The sequence below is a fragment of the Mobula hypostoma genome, chromosome 2, assembly GCF_963921235.1.
Source record: "Mobula hypostoma chromosome 2, sMobHyp1.1, whole genome shotgun sequence".
NCBI classification, from domain to species: Eukaryota; Metazoa; Chordata; class Chondrichthyes; order Myliobatiformes; family Myliobatidae; genus Mobula; species Mobula hypostoma.
In genome coordinates, this window is record NC_086098.1 from 181,238,867 (window position 1) to 181,260,952 (window position 22,086).

Consider the following 22,086-nt stretch of genomic DNA (forward strand, 5'->3'; position numbering starts at 1 on the left):
TTTGATCTCATCCGCCAAGTCTGCCAGAGCAATGTACATGTATAAAATGATTATGTTGCAAAGAATGAGGACGATGTCAAGGGTGGAAACTATATGCCTCTTAAAGGGAGTGGAGGTGGAAGGAAAAGCTGCTGATGCTGGTTCTATCAAAAAGGAATGAAATTAAGAGAAGGTACTTTCTTGACAAAAGGTGACATGACAAGCCTTTCCTTTGTGTAATGGAACAGGAGCTGAATACTGAGATGCACTCTTGATGTTCCTTAACAAAATGTAATAGGGGTCAGATTCAGTATGAGGTGAAGTAACTAAACTTAAAGAACTAAAGTCCAAGAACATCCATAGCTTTGTTGACTTGAACTACCTTAATGCTCTACCCCAATGTTGTCAGCTCTGTGCTGCATTCCTCCAGCAGTTCAAAGTACATTTGTTATCAAAGTATGTATGCAGAATACAACTCTGAGATTGGTCCTCCTGCGGGCAGCCACGAAACAAAGAAACGCCATGGAACTCGTTCAAGAAACAATCAAACACCCAGCGCACGAGAAAATAAGTTGCACAAACAGCAAAAAGCAAGTGAACAACACAGAATATCAAATGCCAATCCAGCAGTCCACTAGTTTAGTTTAGTTCAGCACCATGCCACTAATCCACTGCAGGCCGCAGGGCCATACTTCACCAATGCACCCCAGTCCACATCAATCAAATGGCTCAAAAACAGCAAAAAAAAATGAGTAGTCAGAATCGACACATGCAACATGAACCTCAGCGTACCCTCAAAACGAGTCCACAGCCTCACCAATCAATCCTTGCAACGTGGATCCCAACACTCCTGCACTTCTCCCCAACAGCATCCAGTGAGAGGGAGAGGAAGATTGGAGAAACACAGGCAGACAGCGCAGAACATCCACCCATCCTCTGCTCTGGTCCCCTTCAACTTCAACCTTGTGCAACGCTTCAATCGCAGAGAAGCAGTGAAGTTGATCATGATGCGTCAATCAGAGAGAAGCAATGAAGTCAATCATGGGCTTCCCTGACTCCAGGCTTCCAAGCTTCCAGGCTGCACACTCCATTCCAAACTTCACGAGACTCCCTTGGAGACAACAAAGCACCAGATTGCTCAATCAGCCCAGAGACGTACCATCAAAATGTAAGTCACAGGTTCCAATCACGTGCTGCTTAATAGTCGAATCATACTTGAAAGAAGTAAAAGAAATAGTTTCATGAACTGTCTGCGGGACAGAAGAAGTTCTGCATGTTCTCATCATTTCACATTTCACCCTTGAGCCATGACCTGTAGTTGTCGTCTCACCCAAACTCAGTTGAAACAGCCCACTTGCATTTACCCTATCTGTGCCCTCAGAGTTGTGTATAATTTTACCTATTTCAAGATAAAACTTGGAACAGGCCCTTTTTGGCCCAATGAGCAGTGTCACTCACCTATTTAACCTTGGCCTAATCACAGGATAATTTACAATGACCAATTAACCTACGAACTGGTAAACCTTTGTACTGTGGGAGGAAATTAACACGGTCACAGGGAGAATGTACAGCTCCTCACAGATGGCGCCAGAATTGAATGCTGAAATCCACCCCAAGTGCTAACGGCTTCACTATTGTGGCGCCCATTTTTGTCATAGTCATAGTCGTAGAAGTCATAGTTATACTTTATTGATCCCGAGGGAAATTGGTTTTCGTTACAGAGACTCTATGTCTCGTCATAGAGTCTTTATGCCTTCCCTTTTATTTATTTCATTCCTTCGCTCACCAATCGAGGATAGTTATTTATTTTAAATATCAAAGGTTATGCCTTGCAAAAAAACAGAATGAGCCATAGTTTTGCAACCAGATGTCAATGTAATTTTCACTCTTTGCAGGTGTGTTGCAAAGATGACTCATACACAGTAGTAGTTCCACTTCTCACCTCTGTCTTGTGCATTTACGCTCTTCTTTTAGAAACGTGGCTGAAAAACATTGCATTGTATCATAACCTCCATTTTCATTATGAGCTGTCATATGTCCATGCAGATTTCCTTATGATCAGTAGTTTGAAATTCTGGCATTTTATAGTCTGAACAATGATTTTCAAGCAAATTTGAAAGGCTGACTTCAATAATCAAGCATAAATTCATAAAAATGATCCCTTCACATGAACCAAAGGCTCAGTCTGATTTGTCATTAAGTTGTAATTTCAACATTTTAATATGAATTGAAAGACTGGCAAGCCACCAGTAGGTAGGTGGCTGTCCATTGTGTCCGACAACGACAGGAAACCTGTGTGGGAGAGTTTCTAAAGTGGAAAAGCCGTTGCACTGGGACATTTTCACTCTTGACTTCAGAAATTCAAATCCAGTGGTACGAACAAGCTTCACAAACTGGGGTCTTCTGTCGCTGCAGTGGATTACTATAACGTCTTCTGTGCCTTGTCACGCCCGTCACTCTCCTTGGAGTGTTGCAGTATCACATTCCTGGCTGTTGGATCTCATTGTAGATCTCATCCATCCAGTCTTCACAAGCTAGGCCAGGCATGCCCGTGACTCACTAGGGTGTGAGGCCAGTGCCCACCCTCACCTGCTTTAGACCACCTCTCGAAGTGGTGTACTGGGGTGTGGCTACTATTGCAGCAAACAGATACTTGGGGGCCACATTGTGAGAACTGAGTGTCTGTGGGGGCCAAAGGTGAGTGAATGGACACAACAAGCCTCTTCACCAGCGAGGACACCTCCTACATCCCTGGGGTGTAGGAGGCAGGTCACCAGTTTTGTGTAATAAACCATTCTAAAGCTCTTAAGGTCCACACAAAGTGAGAGCAATGGCAGAGGGAAGTTAACAGATGCACACTTGGTGTCTTAACATAGTAACGGGCATCTTCAGAAATCATATCTATGACATCTGCATTCAACTGAATGGAAAGTATATGCTTAAATGCAGAAAACCCCAGTTACTACCTCTACATGTAATTTCACATCTAATGGTGGTTCAGCATGGTGTGGATTTCAGTTCTAGCTTGCGAATTTTTGAATACTAAAATAATTATCAAAAAGACGTAATAGATTTTGTTAAGTCAGAATATTGTCTGTCTCTCTGTAATGATAACATTACAGTTTAAACCATATTATCAGAAGGTACCTATGGCACCGTTGCTGGCTGTAAAGAAAGTTTCAACCAAATTGCAGTAACATTATTCAATGTGAAGAAGGGATGAAGTGCTGGAAATGATCTCAAAGACCATCCAATGCAGAAATCTAATGTTTCTTCAATTACCAGTTATAGTATTGGGCTGAAGGAATGACAAATAAACATTTTCAAGGCATTTTGCCTTGGATAACACTGAAGGTTTTAAGATTGAATTTATCTGTAGTATTAACCCTATTAGTATGTTCCAAAGTTATTCAGAAAGCCATTTTATATAAAACTTGACATCTACCATATTAAGGGACATCCACCACATTAATAGTTAGATGCCCATTAACTTTGGGAAAAGGACAGGTTCTAAGGTTTATTTTGTAAAGGAGGGAGAAAGATATGTGGATGAAATTCCAGACAGTAATCTTGGAATATCTCTAGTCACAGTCATTGTTGCTAGGGAATGAGAAATCAAGGATGTAAGACGAACAGATATGAGATATGTTGATTTCTTTTTAAGTACAGGGTCTTGGAGAGATAAAAATATTGAAGGACTTGTCAATGTGGATGATGGGAGAATGGGATTTGGTGTGAGTTAAAATGCCAGCAACAGAGCATTTGATGAAGATAGGTCAAGATGGCATTAGAACAGCTGAGAATGGGGGTAGCAGCAGAGGGTGTGTGGTGGTGGAGATGAAGTCTGCATTTATTACAAAACCAGCAATCTCGGTGATGAAAAATAGGAAATTAAAGCTCATTTCAAAGGCAAATACAATGACAGTTTGTGATTCAGTTTGAGAAGCTGGTCGGGTTGAGCAGTGGAGGGTAGGGGTATAGAATTTGTAGGACAAGTGTAAGCCAGTTGAAAGTTTGGAACATTTTTTGTGTTCAGCTGAGTTCTGTTTTATCTACACACACAAAATGCTGGTGGAATGCAGCAGGCCAGGCAGCATCTATAGGAAGAGGTACAGTCAATGTTTCAGGCCGAGACCCTTCGTCAGGACTAACTGAAAGAAGAGATTTGAAAGTGGGAGGGGGAGGGGGAGATCCAAAATGATAGGAGAAGACAGGAGGGGGAGGGATGGAGCTAAGAGCTGGAAAGTTGATTGGCAAAAGGGATAGAAGGCTGGAGAAGGGAGAGGATCATTGGACGGGAGGCCGAGGGGGAAAGAAAGGGGGAGGGGAGCACCAGAGGAAGATATAGTGAGAGGGACAGAGGGAGAAAAAAGAGAGAGAAAGAGAGGGGAATAAATAAATAAATACATACATACATACCGGATGAGGTACGAGGGGGAGGAGGGGCATTACGGAAGTTAGAGAAGTCAATGTTCATGCCATCAGGTTGGAGGCTACCCAGACAGAATATAAGGTGTTGTTCCTCCAACCTGAGTGTGGCTTCGTCTTGACAGTAGAGGAGGCCGTGGATAGACATATCAGAATCCTCCCGCCTCCCCACTAGGAATAGGGTTCCCCTTGTCCTCACCTACCACCCCACCAGCCTCTGGGACCAACATATAATTCTCTGTAACTTCCACCACCTCCAACAGGATCCCACCACCAAGCACATCTTTCCCTCCCCTCCCTATGTGACTCCCTTGTTCATTTGTCCCCCCCATCCCTTCCCACCGATCTCCCTCCCAGCACTTATCCTTGTAAGCGGAACAAGTGCTACACATGCCCTTACACTTCCTCCCTCACCACCATTCAGGGCCCCAGACAGTCCTTCCAGGTGAGGCAACACCTCACCTGTAAGTTGGCTGGTGTGATATACAGCGTCCGGTGCTCCCGGTGTGGCCTTCTGTATATTGGCGGGACCCAACGCAGGCTGGGAGACCATTTCGCTGAACACCTACTCTCTGTCCGCCAGAGAAAGCAGGCTCTCCCAGTGGCCACTCATTTTAATTCCACGTCCCATTCCCATTCTGATATGTCCATCCATGGCCTCCTCTACTCTCAAGATGAAGCCTCACTCAGGTTGGAGGAACAACACCTTATGTTCCATCTGGGTAGCCTCCAACCTGATGGCATGAACATTGACTTCTCTAACTTCTGTTAATGCCCCTCCTCCCCTTCTTACCCCATCCCTTATTTATTTATTTATTCCCCTTTTTTTCTCCCTCTGTCCCTCTCACTATATCTTCCTCTGATGCTCCCCTGTCCCTTTCTTTCTCCCTAGGTCTCCAATCCCATGATCCTCTCCCTTCTCCAGCCTTGTATCCCTTTTGCCAATCAACTTTCCAGCTCTTAGCTCTATCCCTCCCCCTCCTGTCTTCTCCTATCATTTCAGATCTCCCCCTCCCCCTCCCACTTTTAAATCTCTGACTATCTCTTCTTTCAGTTCGTCCTGACAAAGGGTCTTGGCCCAAAACGTTGACTGTACCTCTTCCTATAGATGCTCTCTGGCCTGCTGCGTTCCACCAGCATTTTGTGTGTGTTGTTTGAATTTCCAGCATCTGCGGATTTCCTCGTGTTTCTGTTTAATCTACCTAGTTTTCAGCAAAATCTTTCTAAGCTTTGTTTGGTGTGAGTACTGATCAATGGCTAAGTGGTACTGTTGAATCAAGAATAATACTAAGCCCTTCCTAAACTGAATGGAGTCAATGATCCTCGCATTTTTAGAAATAGTTCACCTCCACTTGACCAGGAGTTGAAAAGGAAAGTATATAATCATGTACTGAAAGCCACCAGTTTTCTTGGGTGAGGTGGGGGGAACCTACGTAAATTGATGGCTTTCATCATTCTGAAAGAGAAGAGCTGAAGTAATGATGCACAGACCATATATTCTTGATATACATACAGCAATTTTTAGTTAATTTAGTTGTTTTGTATGTATTGAGTATTATTAAATGCAGTATTTGTGAGATGTATTAATCCTGTTGTAGTGTCATTAGAATACCGGTACATGTTAGGTATCGAATTGCTTATTCAGATGGAAGGTTTTCTCTACAATTTTTCAATACAATACAGTGGATTCTGGTTAAGTGTGACACATCAAGACCAGCACACTTTGGCCCAATTAGCTGAAATTTCATGGGAATAGTTAAAAGGGTACAACAAAGACAAATTACTGTTTAACTGAAAAACAAATTATGGTATTTAAATTTAACAGAATAAATTATAACACTACTACAGTACTATAATACTATATTAGTTCCCAATAGTTGTCAATGAAAGACTTCATTCAATGTACGTTGCCCAGTTCTTTTGATTGACAGTAAGTGAACAAAATCAGCACAGGAACTTAGTGCAGATAATGGATTGCCTTCATACAATGCTTTTAATGTTTACATCCTCCAAGTCTTCAGTTTCATTGTAACATTCAAGATACCTCTCGATACCTTCAAATTATTCAAGGTTCCTAACCTGTAGAAATAACAAAATCATTGCACTTTCACTTCCAGCCATTTCTGGCATCTTCAAGCCACAATGTATGAAACTTCAGTGAGGAAAACACTTCTGAAATGTCTTGCTGCTTATTGCTCGCTAACTGTCAATAACAAAAAACATGCTTTTTGAATACAAACACACGCAACTGATGCCGTTTAAAAACTGTTCTCTCTAAGCATAGTGTAGTGTCTCACAACCACAGAGGTACATGCAATTGGCACCAGTTAGAAACTGTTTGACAACAGTGTCCCATATAAATGAAGGAAATCCTGGCTATTTTCTCAGTTTTTGTTCTTTAAGAGTTGTCCCAAATAAGTGGCTGCCCCAATTAGCTGATGGCCCAATTAATTAGAATCCACTGTATTTAGTTTTTTGGCTTTTTTTTTGCTGAATATTAAGCTTAACTCAATTGACCATTGTTTTCTGTGCTTTCTTCCCCACTTCTGTCTAAATAAAAAGGTACAGAAATCAGTAACCTTTATCACTTATTTATTTTGTATTCTTTTGCTTGCAAGATAAATGTAATAAACAAAACTAAGTGCATGTCTTGGAAGTAAAGAAAATTATTCCCTGAATTTGATGAGACTTTCTTAGATATCTTGGAAAAAAAAACAACCTTTTCACTAATTTGTCATCTTCTGAATATCTTTACTATTCTGGCAAATTTGTTCATTGGACAGTTGTTCCTATTGCACTCCTAACCATCTGGTGCTTGGGATGAGAAGCCTAACAGAACTGGTATTTCTTTTGCATCCTAACAATTGATGATCACCCCATTTTGAAACCAAGCCTGTTTCTCTTGCCTGCCATTTCAGTTGACACTTAGACGTGGTCCCTTTGCTTCTATGAAGCAGCCATTCACCAAAGACCTTCTTCATGTTGTACCACAGGATGGTCGAAATGACTTCTATTGCTGGGTGTGCCACCGGGAGGGCCAGGTTCTGTGCTGCGAACTCTGTCCTCGTGTCTACCATGCAAAGTGTTTAAAACTGAACGCTGAACCGGAAGGGGACTGGTTCTGTCCAGAATGTGAGGTATGATAAAAGATAGTTAAAACTATGGTGAGGGAAATGGGTCTGAATTTGTACAAATTCATTCTTTAATTAAGGAAGTGGGATTTTTATTTTGATTATATATGATGAGTCTGGGTAAAAAATGCATGTAGCCACAATTCTTAGGATAAGGTTCATCAGTAACACAAACTGGTATGGATACAGGGAACTGACTGAGTTGCGAAAAAAATGATTAGTTTTCTTTGAGCTTGATGGAACATTTCTTTATTGTATCATTAACCCTTTGAGCAATGAGGTATAACGTTAATCAAATAACTTATTAATTTTTCTTTTCTTAAGTTCCAGGTTTTATAGTTTTGTTATTTCATCTGTAGTAAGTTTACAATCAGCAGCTTTAGAAGCTAGCAGATATTTTTCAAAGGGTTAATGCAGTAACTTGTTAAACCTGATGGCTTTGGACTCATTTGGCACACTTGTCATTCAGACTGCTGTAGAGTTCATGAGTAAGAAGGATGTCTGACTGAAGATTAATGGCACGTTCTCTTGAAGGCAGCGTTCAATGGCATGTCATATCTGTGTTGTGCTGAGGTGGTTCCCAACCCATGCAACATAAGCAGATTAGTGCTTTTTAAAAATAATTCTTTAATCTGTTTATTTCACAGAAAATCACGGTCGCTGAATGTATTGAGACTCAGAGTAAAGCTATGACTATGCTCACTATAGATCAATTGTCTTATCTGCTGAAATTTGCACTACAGAAGATGAAGCAGCCAGGAGTAAGTACAATCGGAAACACCGTGAAATAACTGTAATATTTTCCCGGACTTCTAGAGGGGACGTGTTGCTGATGTTAGCTAAACTATCAGTTTAGGGTTTTGAGTGACAGCGAGGGGGGTGGGGGATTAAATTTTGTGAAAAAATAAAATAAAATAATTATGCAATAATAAGTATGGAATGATATTTATAGTTAGAAATAAGAACAAGATGTAAAGAATTGAATACAGTGCAGAATATGAATCTTATTATGTAATTTTAGAAATATTAAACATTTAATAAATCACATCATCACGTTTTCAGCAGTCCTTTTGCAAAAAGTGAATTCAGTAACCAATCTCTCTAAAACATAAAACACTTGATTTTATTCTAACATGTTTGCTTGGAACAACAAGAATCTTTTCTATGCTTCTTGATAGCCTGTTTAACTGTTCGGTATCCAGCAGCCTTAGAAGTTACGCCTTCTTGAGATTGCTGCCGCACAGCTACACCTTGCAAACATAAACTGCAAATGATAAGTTATAAGAAATACTGTTTTTGCAGTTCAATGGCATCTCGATAAGTTTCACTTTTTCACTCCTGTCTTTAATTTAATTACTGACAACAAAGTGGGCCTCTCTGAGATGCTCTTGTGGGTGACCTCTGAAGGAATTAGCCAGTGGAAATTCTCGACAGTGTCACAGCTTCAAGTGGGTGTTACCAAATTTTTGCTGACAACCGTTGAAATTATACATAAACCTAGTTTCAAAGCACTGAGTAGTGGCGTATTCGTATTATTTCCACCATCCGACCTTTTTATATATTTATTTATTTAGCGATACAGTGGGGAACAAGGTCCTTCCACCCCAACAAGCTGTGCCACCCAACAACCCACCTATTTAACCCGAGCCTAATCACAGAACAATTTACAGTGACCAATTAACCTACGTGGGAGGAATCCAGAGCACTCGGAGAGGACCCATACAGTCATGGGAAGAATGTACAAATTTCTTACAGATTGCCCCAGAATTGAACTCTGAACTTTTGATGCCCCAAGCTGTAATAGTGTTGAGTTAATTGCTGCAGTACCATGGTGCCCCCTGTTATTGTAACAATTTATCATCATTCTGATCCATTCATAGTTAAGCTCTTCCTTGTGCCTCCAAGCTATATGGACAAAATTACTCCATTTATGCAGCAGGCTGTACTAAACATCATTAGTGGGTGTCGGCCCGAAATGTCGACTGTACTGATTTCTGTAGATGCTGCCTGGCCTACTGAGTTCCTTTAGCATTTTGTGTGTGTTGCTTGGATTTTCAGCATCCATAGATTTTCTCTTGTTTGTGATTAGTGAGATTTGCTCAGTTATGACTAATTGTTTGCCATAATTATACAGTAGCCATTATCCCTTTTTCAAATTCTTTCTTTAGAAGGGAAACTAAATCCAAACTTTAATTATTAAAGTATTTTCCTCAACAATTCCTTTGGTTCTAATTATTCTTAACTTCTTAAAATACTGTGCTGCTTTTTAACAGACTGAACCCTTCCACAAACCAGTTTCATTAGAACAACATCCTGATTATGCTGAATATATCTTTCATCCAATGGACATCTGCACATTAGAAAAGGTATGTTAAGACTGAGGAACTCATGGTCTATAATTACTTTCTCCTTGTATATACAATATTCATTTTTGATTTTTGTTTTATTATCTCCCTAGTTGTTTAATTACCCTCTTTCTTAATGTGCGTCTTTGATTTATACTAAGCTTAAGTATTTTATTTCAAAAAGCTGTCTGAATCCTGGTTCAAAGTAAATGCACATTTTCTTGTAAGAATATCATTTTGTCTAGTGCCATCCAGTGGCAGAGATTGAATTTAACAACCTGCGTTTTTATAAACTTGTACATTTTCAAGATTAGGCCTCGGCAGACATTTGCTCAAATGTCTGCCAAGGCTAAAGTTATGCACTGAGAAAATGAACCCATTGGTTCACATTATTTATGCATGCTGTGATTATAAAAGTTGTTCTGTGCATGTTAGATTGTGCCAGAGATCTTTCCCTGGTCAATTAGAGACCACCAGGAAATTCCCCTGGACACTTCCTGGGAACAATTCAGCTTAGTGCAGCGAATCCCAATCTGGAGTCCATGGACCCCTTGCTTAACGGCATTGGTTCAAGGCATAAAAAAGGTTGTAAACCCCTGGATTAGTGGGTCAAACGTTTGTCTGCCATCAGTTGGACGGTTACACATTGACAGGCAGAAATTGGCTGTTAAATCTAGAAATTACGAACTGTATTTATCACTCATAAAACACTAAAGGAGATTAGCAAAATGACATGATGTGTAGCGCCTTACTTTATACATTGATCTATTGTTTTTCTATCAAGCCTCAGTGTAGTGCTCGGAATATAAATACGTATTAAGAAGCATTGCGGTTGTCCTGTTAGTTATTATGGCCTCCCTACACAGTGTACACACACACAGCCGGATGTTGGAGTCCCTGCCAGTGTGAGAGACCTTTGTCTGGTGACACTCACTGTACTGGATACATGATAGCAGATTATAGGATGAAGACCTGACCCCCTCCCCTACATTTCTTCACTTCTATGCAGACTATAAGACATAGCATAATTAGGCCATTCAGCCCATTGAGTCTGCTCCACTATTCCATAATGACTGATTTATTATTCCTTTCAATCTCATTCTCTTGCCTTCTCACTGTAACATTTGATGCCTTTGCTAATTAACTTTCACTTTAAATATACCTAATGATTTGGCCTCCACAGCCATCTTGGCAATGAACTCCACAGATGCACCACCCTCTGGTTAATGAAATTCCTCCTCATCTCTGTTCTAAAGGGATGTCCTTCAATTTTGAGGCTGTGCCCTCTGGTCCTGGACTCCTCCGTTGTAGGAAATGCCCACTCTATCTAGACCTTTCAATAATTGATAGATTTCAATGAGATCACCCTTCATTCTTCTGAACTCCAGCGAGTAGAGGTACAGAGCCATCAATTGCTATAAACCTTTGATTCCCAGAGTAATTCTTGTGAATCTCCTCTGGTCCCTCTCCAATGCCAGCACATCCCTTCCTGGATAAGTGGCCCAAAACTACTCACAAGTGCAGTCTGACCAGTGCCTTTTCAGTAGCTGCTGCGGCTGCCATGGAGAGCAGTTCTTGCTAGGAGTTGCAGCTACAGTAATAACAAGGTTGATTTGTTCTGGTAGCTGCTGCCAGAAACTGCTCAGGGAAAGGTCTTGTGTAAGAGAGTTGAAAATCTTCCGAACAATTTCTATCATATTTTTGCTGCCTTTTTGCACCTGTTTATTGCACCAAAATTTCTGAACACTTTGATTATTTATGTTTAGTTTTTTAACTATAATTTAGCAATTTGGGGTTTGTTGTAGTTGCATATGATTGTAGAAATTGAGCAATGTTTTCGATTTCATTACCCGTGTCTCCTCTGTGATACATGATATAAAAGTTAGAAGCATCGATCTGGAGCAAAAGGAAAAACCTTAAAACCTTTAAAAATAGGTAGGTGAGTAAGGCTGTGGCTAGGACTAGAGCAGCCATGATGTTATTGATCAGAACAAATTTCAGTGGCCACTTGGCTTATACCTACATATACTTGTTTCGTGTGTTCTTTTGTTCTTAACTAGATATTTCTCTTGTCTATTACTAGAATTTATAATTCTCTGTTTACTACAGTAGAATTTTAATTCGGTTCCAGAATTCTGACCATTGTTTCCTGAACATAACAATTTCAATACTGCTCAGTCCTTTGAAATAAGAAGAATAGAAATGCACACAATAACCTCTGATTTCTGTTCTCTGGAAAAAGACCCCACCTTGCTCCCTCCTCTCATGGGCTTGTTGTGTTACTTTATGACCCTGTTAATCTGTGGTGCTTCTTTAAATGATTTATCAACCTCTAGCAAATCCCTTTGCTCTCCACACCTGTGATTACAAACAAGAAAAATGCCTTTAGTGAATGTTGTATGTTAAAAATATTCCTCACTATTTATATCCCTTGTTCTTGACATATAAACTCTGCTAAATGCGTAAAATTAAAAAAAAACAATGCTGTCCGGGGGTAATTTAAAAGCCTTGCTCATATATGTAGTTTTTTTTTAACATAGCAGATATATGTTTGAATTTAAGAACGGTGCCCAGAAAACTGCCTGCCAATAATCCATTAGTGCATTAAGTTATCAGGTTTAAATTGGGACAGGATTCATGCCAATTAAATTCATTTTTATTTCTTGTATGCTGTGACAATGTTCAAGCAGCCAATACCAAAGTGAACCATGGACACAATGTTTCATTGTGCTTTTGACACAATTCTAGTAAATGCTTGGCTGTTCAATGAGAACATAATGACTTCTTGTACATAAGTTACACACTGGGAAAGTTGAAGTCTATTGATTAACCACTCAATCATTTATACTAAATAACTTGGCTTTCACTAAAGATCGACTACATTTTGTGACCTTGAGGGTTCTTCAGTGTGGTTGTCATGCTAATACTGCACATGCATTCAATACTATTGACTTATTCTATTCTTTTAGAATGTCAAAAAGAAGATGTATGGTTGCACTGAGGCTTTCCTTGCTGATGTTAAATGGATATTGCATAACTGCATCATATATAACGGTGGTAAATATCATTTAAACTCAATAGTTATTTTGAAGTATATACTTTTTAACATTTTTATCCTGTATTCTCCCGTTCTAGTGGATACTTATAGTGAAGGAATGATTGGATTCTATATGTTTGCTGAAATTATAGAACTGGAACTAATTTAAAATAATTCGATCATATTATTTTTAATATCAACTGCAGTAAATCTCTAATAACATTGAAATCCAAGACTGTCAAAGATTTGACTCTTTACAGAAAAATGTAAATAATTTATATAAGTAAGCAGTTGAAGCATATTGTAGAATGTAAAATTAAACTACAGCTATTTAAATGAATGTGAAGTGGACCCATTTGCCTAATTGTTCTCTATTAATCCTGTGTGTTAGAATAAAATCCAGGATTATACATGTTGCATTCAATGTCAGCTGATGTACTTGAGTGATACTCAACAATGAATGTGCAAGAGAACACTGATGATGATTTCTACAAAAATTTTACACTGGCCACTATTTGTAATTCTTACAAAGCACAAGTTCTGGAAAAAGTAATCTTTTTTTTAGTTAAATATTCTCCTCTTCTGCACTTGTGTTTGCTTGAGCATGCTGCCTCCAGTTGCATTACCAAACTCATAATACATGCCTATGGGGTGCAATTACTTCTTTTAACAGAAGAAGTATGGTGAATAGTCTTCTACAACCTTGTTTGTATCAACAGTACCTGGTAAATAATTCGAGACTGTCCAACAGTGGAGGATATCAAAGAGCAAACCATACCTGTTGTGAATGTAATCTAGCTAAAGTTTCAGAATGTGGGACCACTTTCTGTGTCAAATTTCTCCCATTCACTTTTTGTCCATTGCTAATGGATAGTGACGCTATTAATAGAGTAACAGAACACAAGAGATTCTGCAGATGCTGGAAATCCAGAGAACACACACAAAATGCTGGAGGAACTCAACGGGCCAGGTAGCATCCTTGGAGAGGAATAAAGAGTCAAATGTTTCAGGCGGAGACCCTTCATCAGGAAAGGTCTTTTGTTTTCTCTGATGTCTGCTGCTTTGGTGCGTACTGAAGATTAAGCCTTTGAACCTTTGTGCTTTCTGCACAACTGAAACACACTGTCTGCACATTTGGAACATCTAGCCACCGAGTTAATGAAGGACTATTGCTAGCTTGTTTTGCCTGTGATACTTGGAAATAGGATCGAAGAGATACCAACAAATGTCATGTTTGTGAATGTGAATTGAAGCAGAATTTCACACGTTTAAAAATTGTTCTGTTTCTCATCAAGATAGCAGAGGAGCTGAAAAATAATCTTTTTTTCTCTTACAATTCTCTTTCATTAACTGCTGAATTGATTCTGTGCCTTTTGATACTTCAAATTAGTTATCTGAGCTTTGACAGTAGGCTTCCTCGTAAAGGCACAGGTGCAAGACATAAGCCAACTTGACTTGCTCACTTTGACTTCAGCAAGTGGCTGAGTGTATTGGACACGACAAAGAATATAGGTCTGACAATCTCCTGGCAGTAGTTACGAAGACATTTTCTTGAACTTGCTGTGCCTTTGGCTAAACTGTTCCAGTGCAAGTAAAAGACACAGCATCATGGAACTGGCCAGACATTGCCAAAAATTTCCCCATTACTTTATGGTGAATTATCAGCAAAATGATGGAAGCGTTGTGAATTATTGTCTTAAAAAATCAATTTCTACCATCATCTGGTAAATATGCTCTGCTGGATGAACTGCAGTTTCTTTTGGCCATGGCTTTAAACCTCTGGCTTTCACCACCTGGAAGGGCAAGGGAAATGAATGACTGGGGAAATACTTGGAATTCTTCTACAGCCTGGCTTGGATATAGAGTATATTACCATTCCTTCATTGGAACAGAGTCAAGATCCTGGAATTTCCTTCCCACACACCTTTTGGGAGTACCTTCGGCACACAAGCTGCAGCAGTTCAAAAAGAAAGCAAACTATTGTTTTCTCCAGGCCGATTAATGATGAGCTTTAGATAGATCTTTATCCCAAGCGAACTTACTGTTTCACAGTATCATTAAAGTGCAAAGATATACAAATATTAGAAGAGAAGTAAGCAGGTTAAAAAATAACTTACCTCAGACAGTCTAACAGGAAGTGATCCATTAAGACATAGGAGCAAAATTAAACCATTCAGCCCATTGAGTCTGCTCTGCCATTCCATCATGGCTGATCCCGGATCCCACTCAACCCCATACACCTGCCTTCTCGCCATATCCTTTGATATCCTGACTAATCAGGAAACCATCAACTTCTGACTTAAATATACCCATGGACTTGGCCTCCATTGTAGAGCAGTCCACAGATTTACTACTCTCTGTCTAAAAAGGATTTCTGCTTACTTCTGTTCTAAAAGGTTGTCCCTTCTAGTTCCAAATACACCCACCCTAGTAAACATCCTCTATACATCCACCTTATCTAGTTCTTCCAACGTTCGGTAGGTTTCAATGAGATCCTACCCCGCATTCTTCTAAATTCCAGTGAGTACAGGCCCAAAGCTGCCAAATGCACCTCACACGTTAATCCCTTCATTCCCAGAATCATCCTCGAGAACCACCTGGACTCTCTCCAATGACAACACATCCTTTCTGAGATAAGGGGTCCAAATCTGTTGACAGTACTGCAAGTGTGGCCTGACAAGTGTCTTCTTTCTTTTTCTTTTTAAATCTTTTTATTGAATAAGTATACAAAGGGTAAACCATAAAGGCACTAATACACTGTTAGAAATTACAGGAGATATTAATACAGAAGAAAAAATTGATACAAACAGTGCAATTTAAACATAAAATAATATGGTAAAATAATAGTATACTAATTTTTATATATATATCTCAATAGAGAAAAGGAAAAAAGACCCCCAAAAAAAACCCACCGTGCAACTAAACTAAAAGCAAAGCAAAGCAATGGGCTAACTTGGAAACAGGTAGAGTTAAAGAGCTTAAAATCACATCCTCAAACCCGACCTCCATTAAAAACAATTAAAAAAAAAGGCAAGAAGGGAATATAAATAAGGAACAAAAGAGAAAAAAAATTACATTAAATGAAATTATTGAATAAAAGATCTCCAGGTCTGTTCAAATTTAAGTGAGGAATCATAAAGATTACTTCTAATTTTCTCCAAATTTAAGCATAATATCGTCTGGGAAAACCAAAAAAAAGGTAGGAGCATTAGGATCTTTCCAATGTTGTAAGATACATCTTTTCGCCATTAAAGTAAGAAATGCAATCATTCTACGGGCTGAAGGGGAAAGATTACTGGAAATTTTAGGTAATCCAAAGATAGCAGTAATAGGATGAGGAGAGATATCTATATTCAATACCTTTGAGATAATATTAAAAATGTCTCTCCAAAAAGTTTCCAGAGTAGGACAAGACCAAAACATATGAGTTAAAGAGGCTATCTGCCCTGGACATCTATCACAAAAAGGATTAATATGAGAATAAAAACAAGCTAATTTATCTTTGGACATATGTGCTCTATGAACAACTTTAAATTGAATTAGGGAATGTTTAGCACAGATAGAGGAAGTATTGACTAATTGTAAAATCTGCCCCCAGTCATCCACGGAAATAATAGAACCCAATTCTTGTTCCCAATCTGACCTAAGACAAGTGTCTTATAAAGCCTCAGCATTATCTCCTTGTTTTTGTATTCTATTCCCTAGAAATAAATGCCAACATTGTCTTTGCCTTCTTTACCACAGACTCAACCTGTGAATTTATCTTCTGGGAGTCTTGCACGAGGACTCCCAAGTCACTTTGCACCTCTGATTTTTGAATTTTCTCCCCATTTAAATAATAGTCTGCACTATTATTCTTTTTACCAAAATGCATTATCGTACATTTCCTAACGCTGTATTCCATCTGCCACTTTTTTGCCCATTCTTCCTATTTTTCTAAGTCCTGCTACAATTGCATTGCTTCCTCAGCACTACCTAGCCCTCCAACTGTCTTTGTATCATTTGCAAACGTTCCCATAAAGCCATCGATTCCATTATCCAAATCATTCACAAACAGTGTGAAAGTAGCGGTCCCAATACTGACCCCTGAGAAACACCATGAATCTCTATCCATGAATGGCTCTATCCATGAATGGCTCTATCCATGAATGGCTCTATCCAGGCCAGTACTTTTTCTGTAATGCCATAGGATTTATCTTGTTAAGCAGTCTCATGTGTGGCACCTATCAACAGTCTTCTGAAAATCCAAGTAAATGACATCCACTGCCTCTTCTTTGTCCACCTTGCTTGTTACTTCAAGAAACTCTTAACAGATTTGTCAGGCAAGATTTCCCTTTACAGAAACCATGCTAGCCTTGACTTATTTTATCATTGGCTCCAAGTACCACGAAAACTCAGCCTTAATAATGGACTCCAAAACTTCCACAACCACTGAGGTTAAGCTAACTGGTCTATCATTTCCATTCTTTTGCCTTCCTCCTTTCTTAAAGAGTGGAGTGACATTTGCAATTTTCCGTCCTCCAGGACCATGCCAGAATCAAGTGATTGTTGAAAGATCATAACTAATGCATCTGTTATCTTTTCAGCAACCTCTCTCAGGACTCTGGGATGTACTCCATCTGGTCCAGGTGGGTCATCACTGCCCTGGCTATGGGTTGACTCATTGTAGAGCCTAATGGCCGAGGGTAAGAATGACCTCATATAGCGCTCTTTGGAGTAGTACAGTCATCTTAGTCTATTACTAAAAGTGCTCCTCTGTTCAGCCAAGGTGGCATGCAGAGGGTGAGAAACATTGTACAGAATTGCCAGGATTTTCTGTAGGGTCCTTTGTTCTACCACAGCCTCCAGTGTGTTCAGTTTGACTCCTATAACAGAGCCAGCCTTTCTAATCAGTTTATTGAGCCTGTTGGCATCACCCGTGTTGATGCCATTGCCCTAGTACCCCACCACATAGAAGATAGTACCAATGACAACAGATTGGTAGAACAAGTGAAGGAGAAGCCTACATACTCCAAAGGACCTCAGTCTCCTCAGGAAGTAGAGGCGAATTTGACCCTTCTTGTATACAGCCTCTGTGTTGGTGCTCCATTTAAGTCTGTCTTCCCGGTGCATCTCCAGATACTTATAGATACTCACCATAGCGATGTCCTCACCACATTGATGTTCTCAACATCAATAGAAAATAGCGAGAACTGAGATTTAGTTGAAGAATGATAAAATTGATAACTTTCCATCAAATCTTGTCCTTGACAAAATAAGACCATAACATATAGGAGCAGAATTAGGTCATTCAGCCTGTAGAGTCTGCTCCGACATTCTATCATGGCTGGTTCACTATCTCTCTCAACCCATTCTCCCTATAACTTCTGATACCCTTACCAATCAAGAACCTAACAATGCTTGCTTTAAATATACCCAATGTCTTGGCCTCCAAAGCTGTCTATGGGAAGGAATTCCACAGATTCACTACCTTCTGACTAAAGAGATTCTTCCTCATCTCTGTTCTAAATGATATCCTTCTATACTGAGGCTATGCCCTCCGGTCCTGGACTCCTACACTATAGGAAACATCCTCTCAAGGCCACTCCATCTAGCCCTTTCAATATTCCAAAGTTTTCAATGAGCTTCCCCTCTCATTCTTCTATACTCCAACGAGCACAGGCTCAGAGCTATCAAAAGCTTTTTGTACGTTAAACCTTTCATTCTTTGGACCATTCTTGTGAACTTCCTCTGGGCCTGTTCCAATACCAGCACATTCGTGAATGCATGCATTCATGCAATTTGAAGCAGAGGTTGCTGGTAGTGATTGAATGGAAATGTTTTTTCCTTTGTTGGGTTTAAATTAATCATACTGTGCTGTTGTTATCCAAGCGGAGGGTTAAGGATTAAATTATGGCTTGTATACCTGAACTAATCAACGAGTGATGTCACATAGGCTAATGAGTTATTAACTACCATTGCAACATGTATGTAGGGGTCTTTTATATTTATCTGGATGAGTCAAAATGGGTTCCATTTCAGCTGAAAGGCTTTATTTTTGACACAGTAACACTTTAAATCTTGTATTGGAAATGTAAATACAGCCTGTGCTCATCCTGATTTTATTACATCATCTTCTCTTTTGGCTTAGAGAAAATTCCAACTTTGTCAAGCAGATGCAGAGTGAATCAGAAATGTGTAACAGTGCAGTTATTAGCTACATTGTATTAAATGAGATGTTAATATTGCACTGTGTTCTGTTTTTAAAATAAATAATAGATTTTTGTGTTGCAGCCAATCACAAATTAACAGCTACAGCTAAAGTGATCATAAAGATCTGTGAGCATGAAGTAAGTATTGGCAAGGAAGAGTATTGTATTTTATTGTTAAACTGATTTTATTGGATTTATTAGGTCTGTACAGAAGGCCATTTACTTTGGATCAAGCTTGTGATGTTCATGAAATAGCAGCACAATGTTAAACAAACCATTTGGATCACTGAAAGAGGAAAAACTCTTAACTTTCTCATAAAATTTTTCATAAGAATCTGTCTTTTCTCCTTTCTTCTGTCAGATACTTTTATTTACTTTTTTCAAATGTTCACTGTTGATTTTTTTTTGTTCATGTTTTGTTATACTGAAGAAAGTATGTTGTTTCAAGCTAATATTTTTCTCTTCTTAGATGAATGAAATTGAAGTTTGTCCAGAATGCTATTTGGCTGCATGTCAAAAGAGAGACAACTGGTTTTGTGAGCCATGTGTAAGTTCAGGTGTTCTGTAAACTGTAAACATCAAAGTACTAATTGAATCAAATAACTGCTTGTGTACTAAATACAAATACTTGGACTTCAGCTCAACTTTGTTTTTGGTTAATTTGGATCTTTATTATCGCCTTAGTGTTAGCCACCTTTCGGATTTTTAAATGTTGAACTTTATCTCGGCCATCAGATCAGTGTGTTTACGCTCAATTAGCAATGAAAGAAGCAAGACAATCAAATCCAGAACCTGGTGGAAAAATTTGCCAGCAGCGTAAAATGCTTTCTAATTGACTTAAGGATTCTAATTTTAAACCAATCTGACCTCTAATTGACCTGCTAATTTGTTAAAGAACATTTGGCCTTAATTGATCCAGGATGATAAACAAATTTACCTCGTGGCATCAAAGGATGTAGTTCATCACGGGCTCAGCTGAATAATAATACTGGTTTGTATGATATGCTGCAGTTATCCTCCAATATATCAGAAAGACTTACCCAATGTCTGTTTAATTTTGCAATGGTTGCTTTCAAGAACAATTATCTTTTTTCCTTGAGAATATAATAAATTGTTGCCAATGGTCTCTTTAATTATGCATGTAGCTCTTGGGCTTTTATAAATTTTGATTGGGGTTATGGTGTAACTAGTAGCAACAGAAAATCCTTTCAATCATTCTTTCCAGAATCCATACATGGCTATTCCAAGTCATTGCACTCTCACTCAGAAATCTGTCTTTGAGAAAAATTATTTCATCAGTGCCAGATGCAGTATTGGTGTGTAGTGGGTGGTTGATGAAGGGAAGGATAGGGCATTTAAACATTTCAATAAAATACTGCTAAAACCATCCATCATGCTTTTTCATTGGGTATTGAGAATATTCATAAAAGTGAATGTTGCTCCAAGTTCATATATCATTTTTATGAACTTACCCTCTAAAATTCTGCTGTGGGTCAGCAATAAAGTTCCTAATCCTGTTCAATGATTGTGAATTTCCTAGTTGTATCCTCCATTTGTCCATGAAGAATAGTTTATTTCCTCTATGATGCTATCTTTTATTCATCTTTTCAATCTTTCATCAAGTGTTCAGTCTGGTGGAATAGGCCTGCTCTTGAAAGGTAATCAATGACTTTTAACATATGTTATTTTTCACCAAACACATTCATATTTTTGGCGCATCTCTACTGTCTTACCTTTGAAGGGAAAAAATTATAAAGACTTGTGGTATAGTTTCAAATGATTTAATTTAATATCAGGGAATATATAAAGAATACAACCTGAAATTCTTACTCTTCGCAGACATCCACAAAATAGGAAAAAAAAATGAGTGAATGACAGAAAATGTTAGAACCCCAAAAACCCCTCTCCCCCTCCTATGCACAGGCAGTAGCAAAAGCATTAACCCTCCACCACCCACCATGCAGCAATAGCAAAGCCCCCAAAGAGACAATGATCTAGAGTCCATCAAAAATTACTGTCCATCCGAACACTGACATCTCAGACCGGCTTTCTGTCACTAACAAGGGAGAGAGTGATATTGCTCCTGCTTAATGAGAGGGGAGACCAGCAGTGGTTTGGATGTTACAATCTTCAGCATCGCTTCTGCAAGCCCACCAACTCTGTCTCATCATCGAGGGTGGGAGAGAGAAATTGCTCGAGTGTAGGGGCCTTCCATCAGCAGTGCACACTTGGTGTTTCAGTCTCCCACTGTGAGGAACCGACTCGTACACCCTGAAGTTGTATGTCTTCCAGCCACACCTGTTAAATTTTTGAAATAGATTTCTAATCTCCCCAAATAACTTGTTGAAAACAAGTACTGTGGCAAGTTTTATGAATGATTTCTAACGAGTAATACTTTTGAGACAAAGTTAAGCTGGTTTCTCTTAATTTCCAGTCTCCACAGGGAGGCTCTGGTTGTTTCAGTGTAGTAATTTAGGTTGCAAACCACAGCTCCTAACTCTGGGGAAAAGCTGGCAAAATGTTACCAGGTATCAGGATGCTATAAATAACTGCCAAGTGTTCCGGTTGTGTAGTCCCTTCAAATAGTTACTGTGTCTGTTGTCTGCAGCATACTCCACTGAAGAATTGTGTTTATACTGTTATTTATTAGATGTGGGTTCCACTCTTTTTGTTTGGAATTGTTTGTATTAGATCATAGGACATAGGAGCAGAATTATCCCTCTCAATCCCATCGACTTGTTTTCTCCCCGTAACCTTTGACACCCTTACACATCAATAACCTATCAACCTCTGCTTTAAATATAACCCAATGACTTGGCCTCCACAGCTGTCTGTGGCAGTGAATTCCACAGATTCAGCACCCTCCGGCTAAAGAAGTTCCTCTGAACATGTGTAGCTTTTTATAAGACCGTAAGATATAAAAGCAGAATTGGGCCATTTGGCCCATCAAGTCTGCACTGCTGTTTCATCATGGC

At 39.1% G+C, this 22,086-nt stretch overlaps 1 protein-coding gene across 11 annotated transcripts in view; it reads left to right on the plus strand.

The window, feature by feature from the left end:
• The window catches only part of zmynd8 (zinc finger, MYND-type containing 8), a 105,744-nt gene that overhangs the window by 49,773 nt on the left and 33,885 nt on the right, over positions 1 to 22,086 (plus strand). For 4 of the 11 annotated variants that reach the window (XM_063041182.1, XM_063041186.1, XM_063041180.1 and 1 more), the window contains exons 4-9: positions 7,326 to 7,544; positions 8,186 to 8,299; positions 9,812 to 9,904; positions 12,853 to 12,940; positions 19,179 to 19,249; positions 19,581 to 19,658. In XM_063041182.1, coding sequence (XP_062897252.1) covers positions 7,326 to 7,544; positions 8,186 to 8,299; positions 9,812 to 9,904; positions 12,853 to 12,940; positions 19,179 to 19,249; positions 19,581 to 19,658 — 663 coding nt within the window. The remainder of the gene's footprint in view (positions 1 to 7,325; positions 7,545 to 8,185; positions 8,300 to 9,811; positions 9,905 to 12,852; positions 12,941 to 19,178; positions 19,250 to 19,580; positions 19,659 to 22,086) is intronic. The other 7 variants (XM_063041190.1, XM_063041181.1, XM_063041187.1 and 4 more) reach the window with 4 other exon arrangements.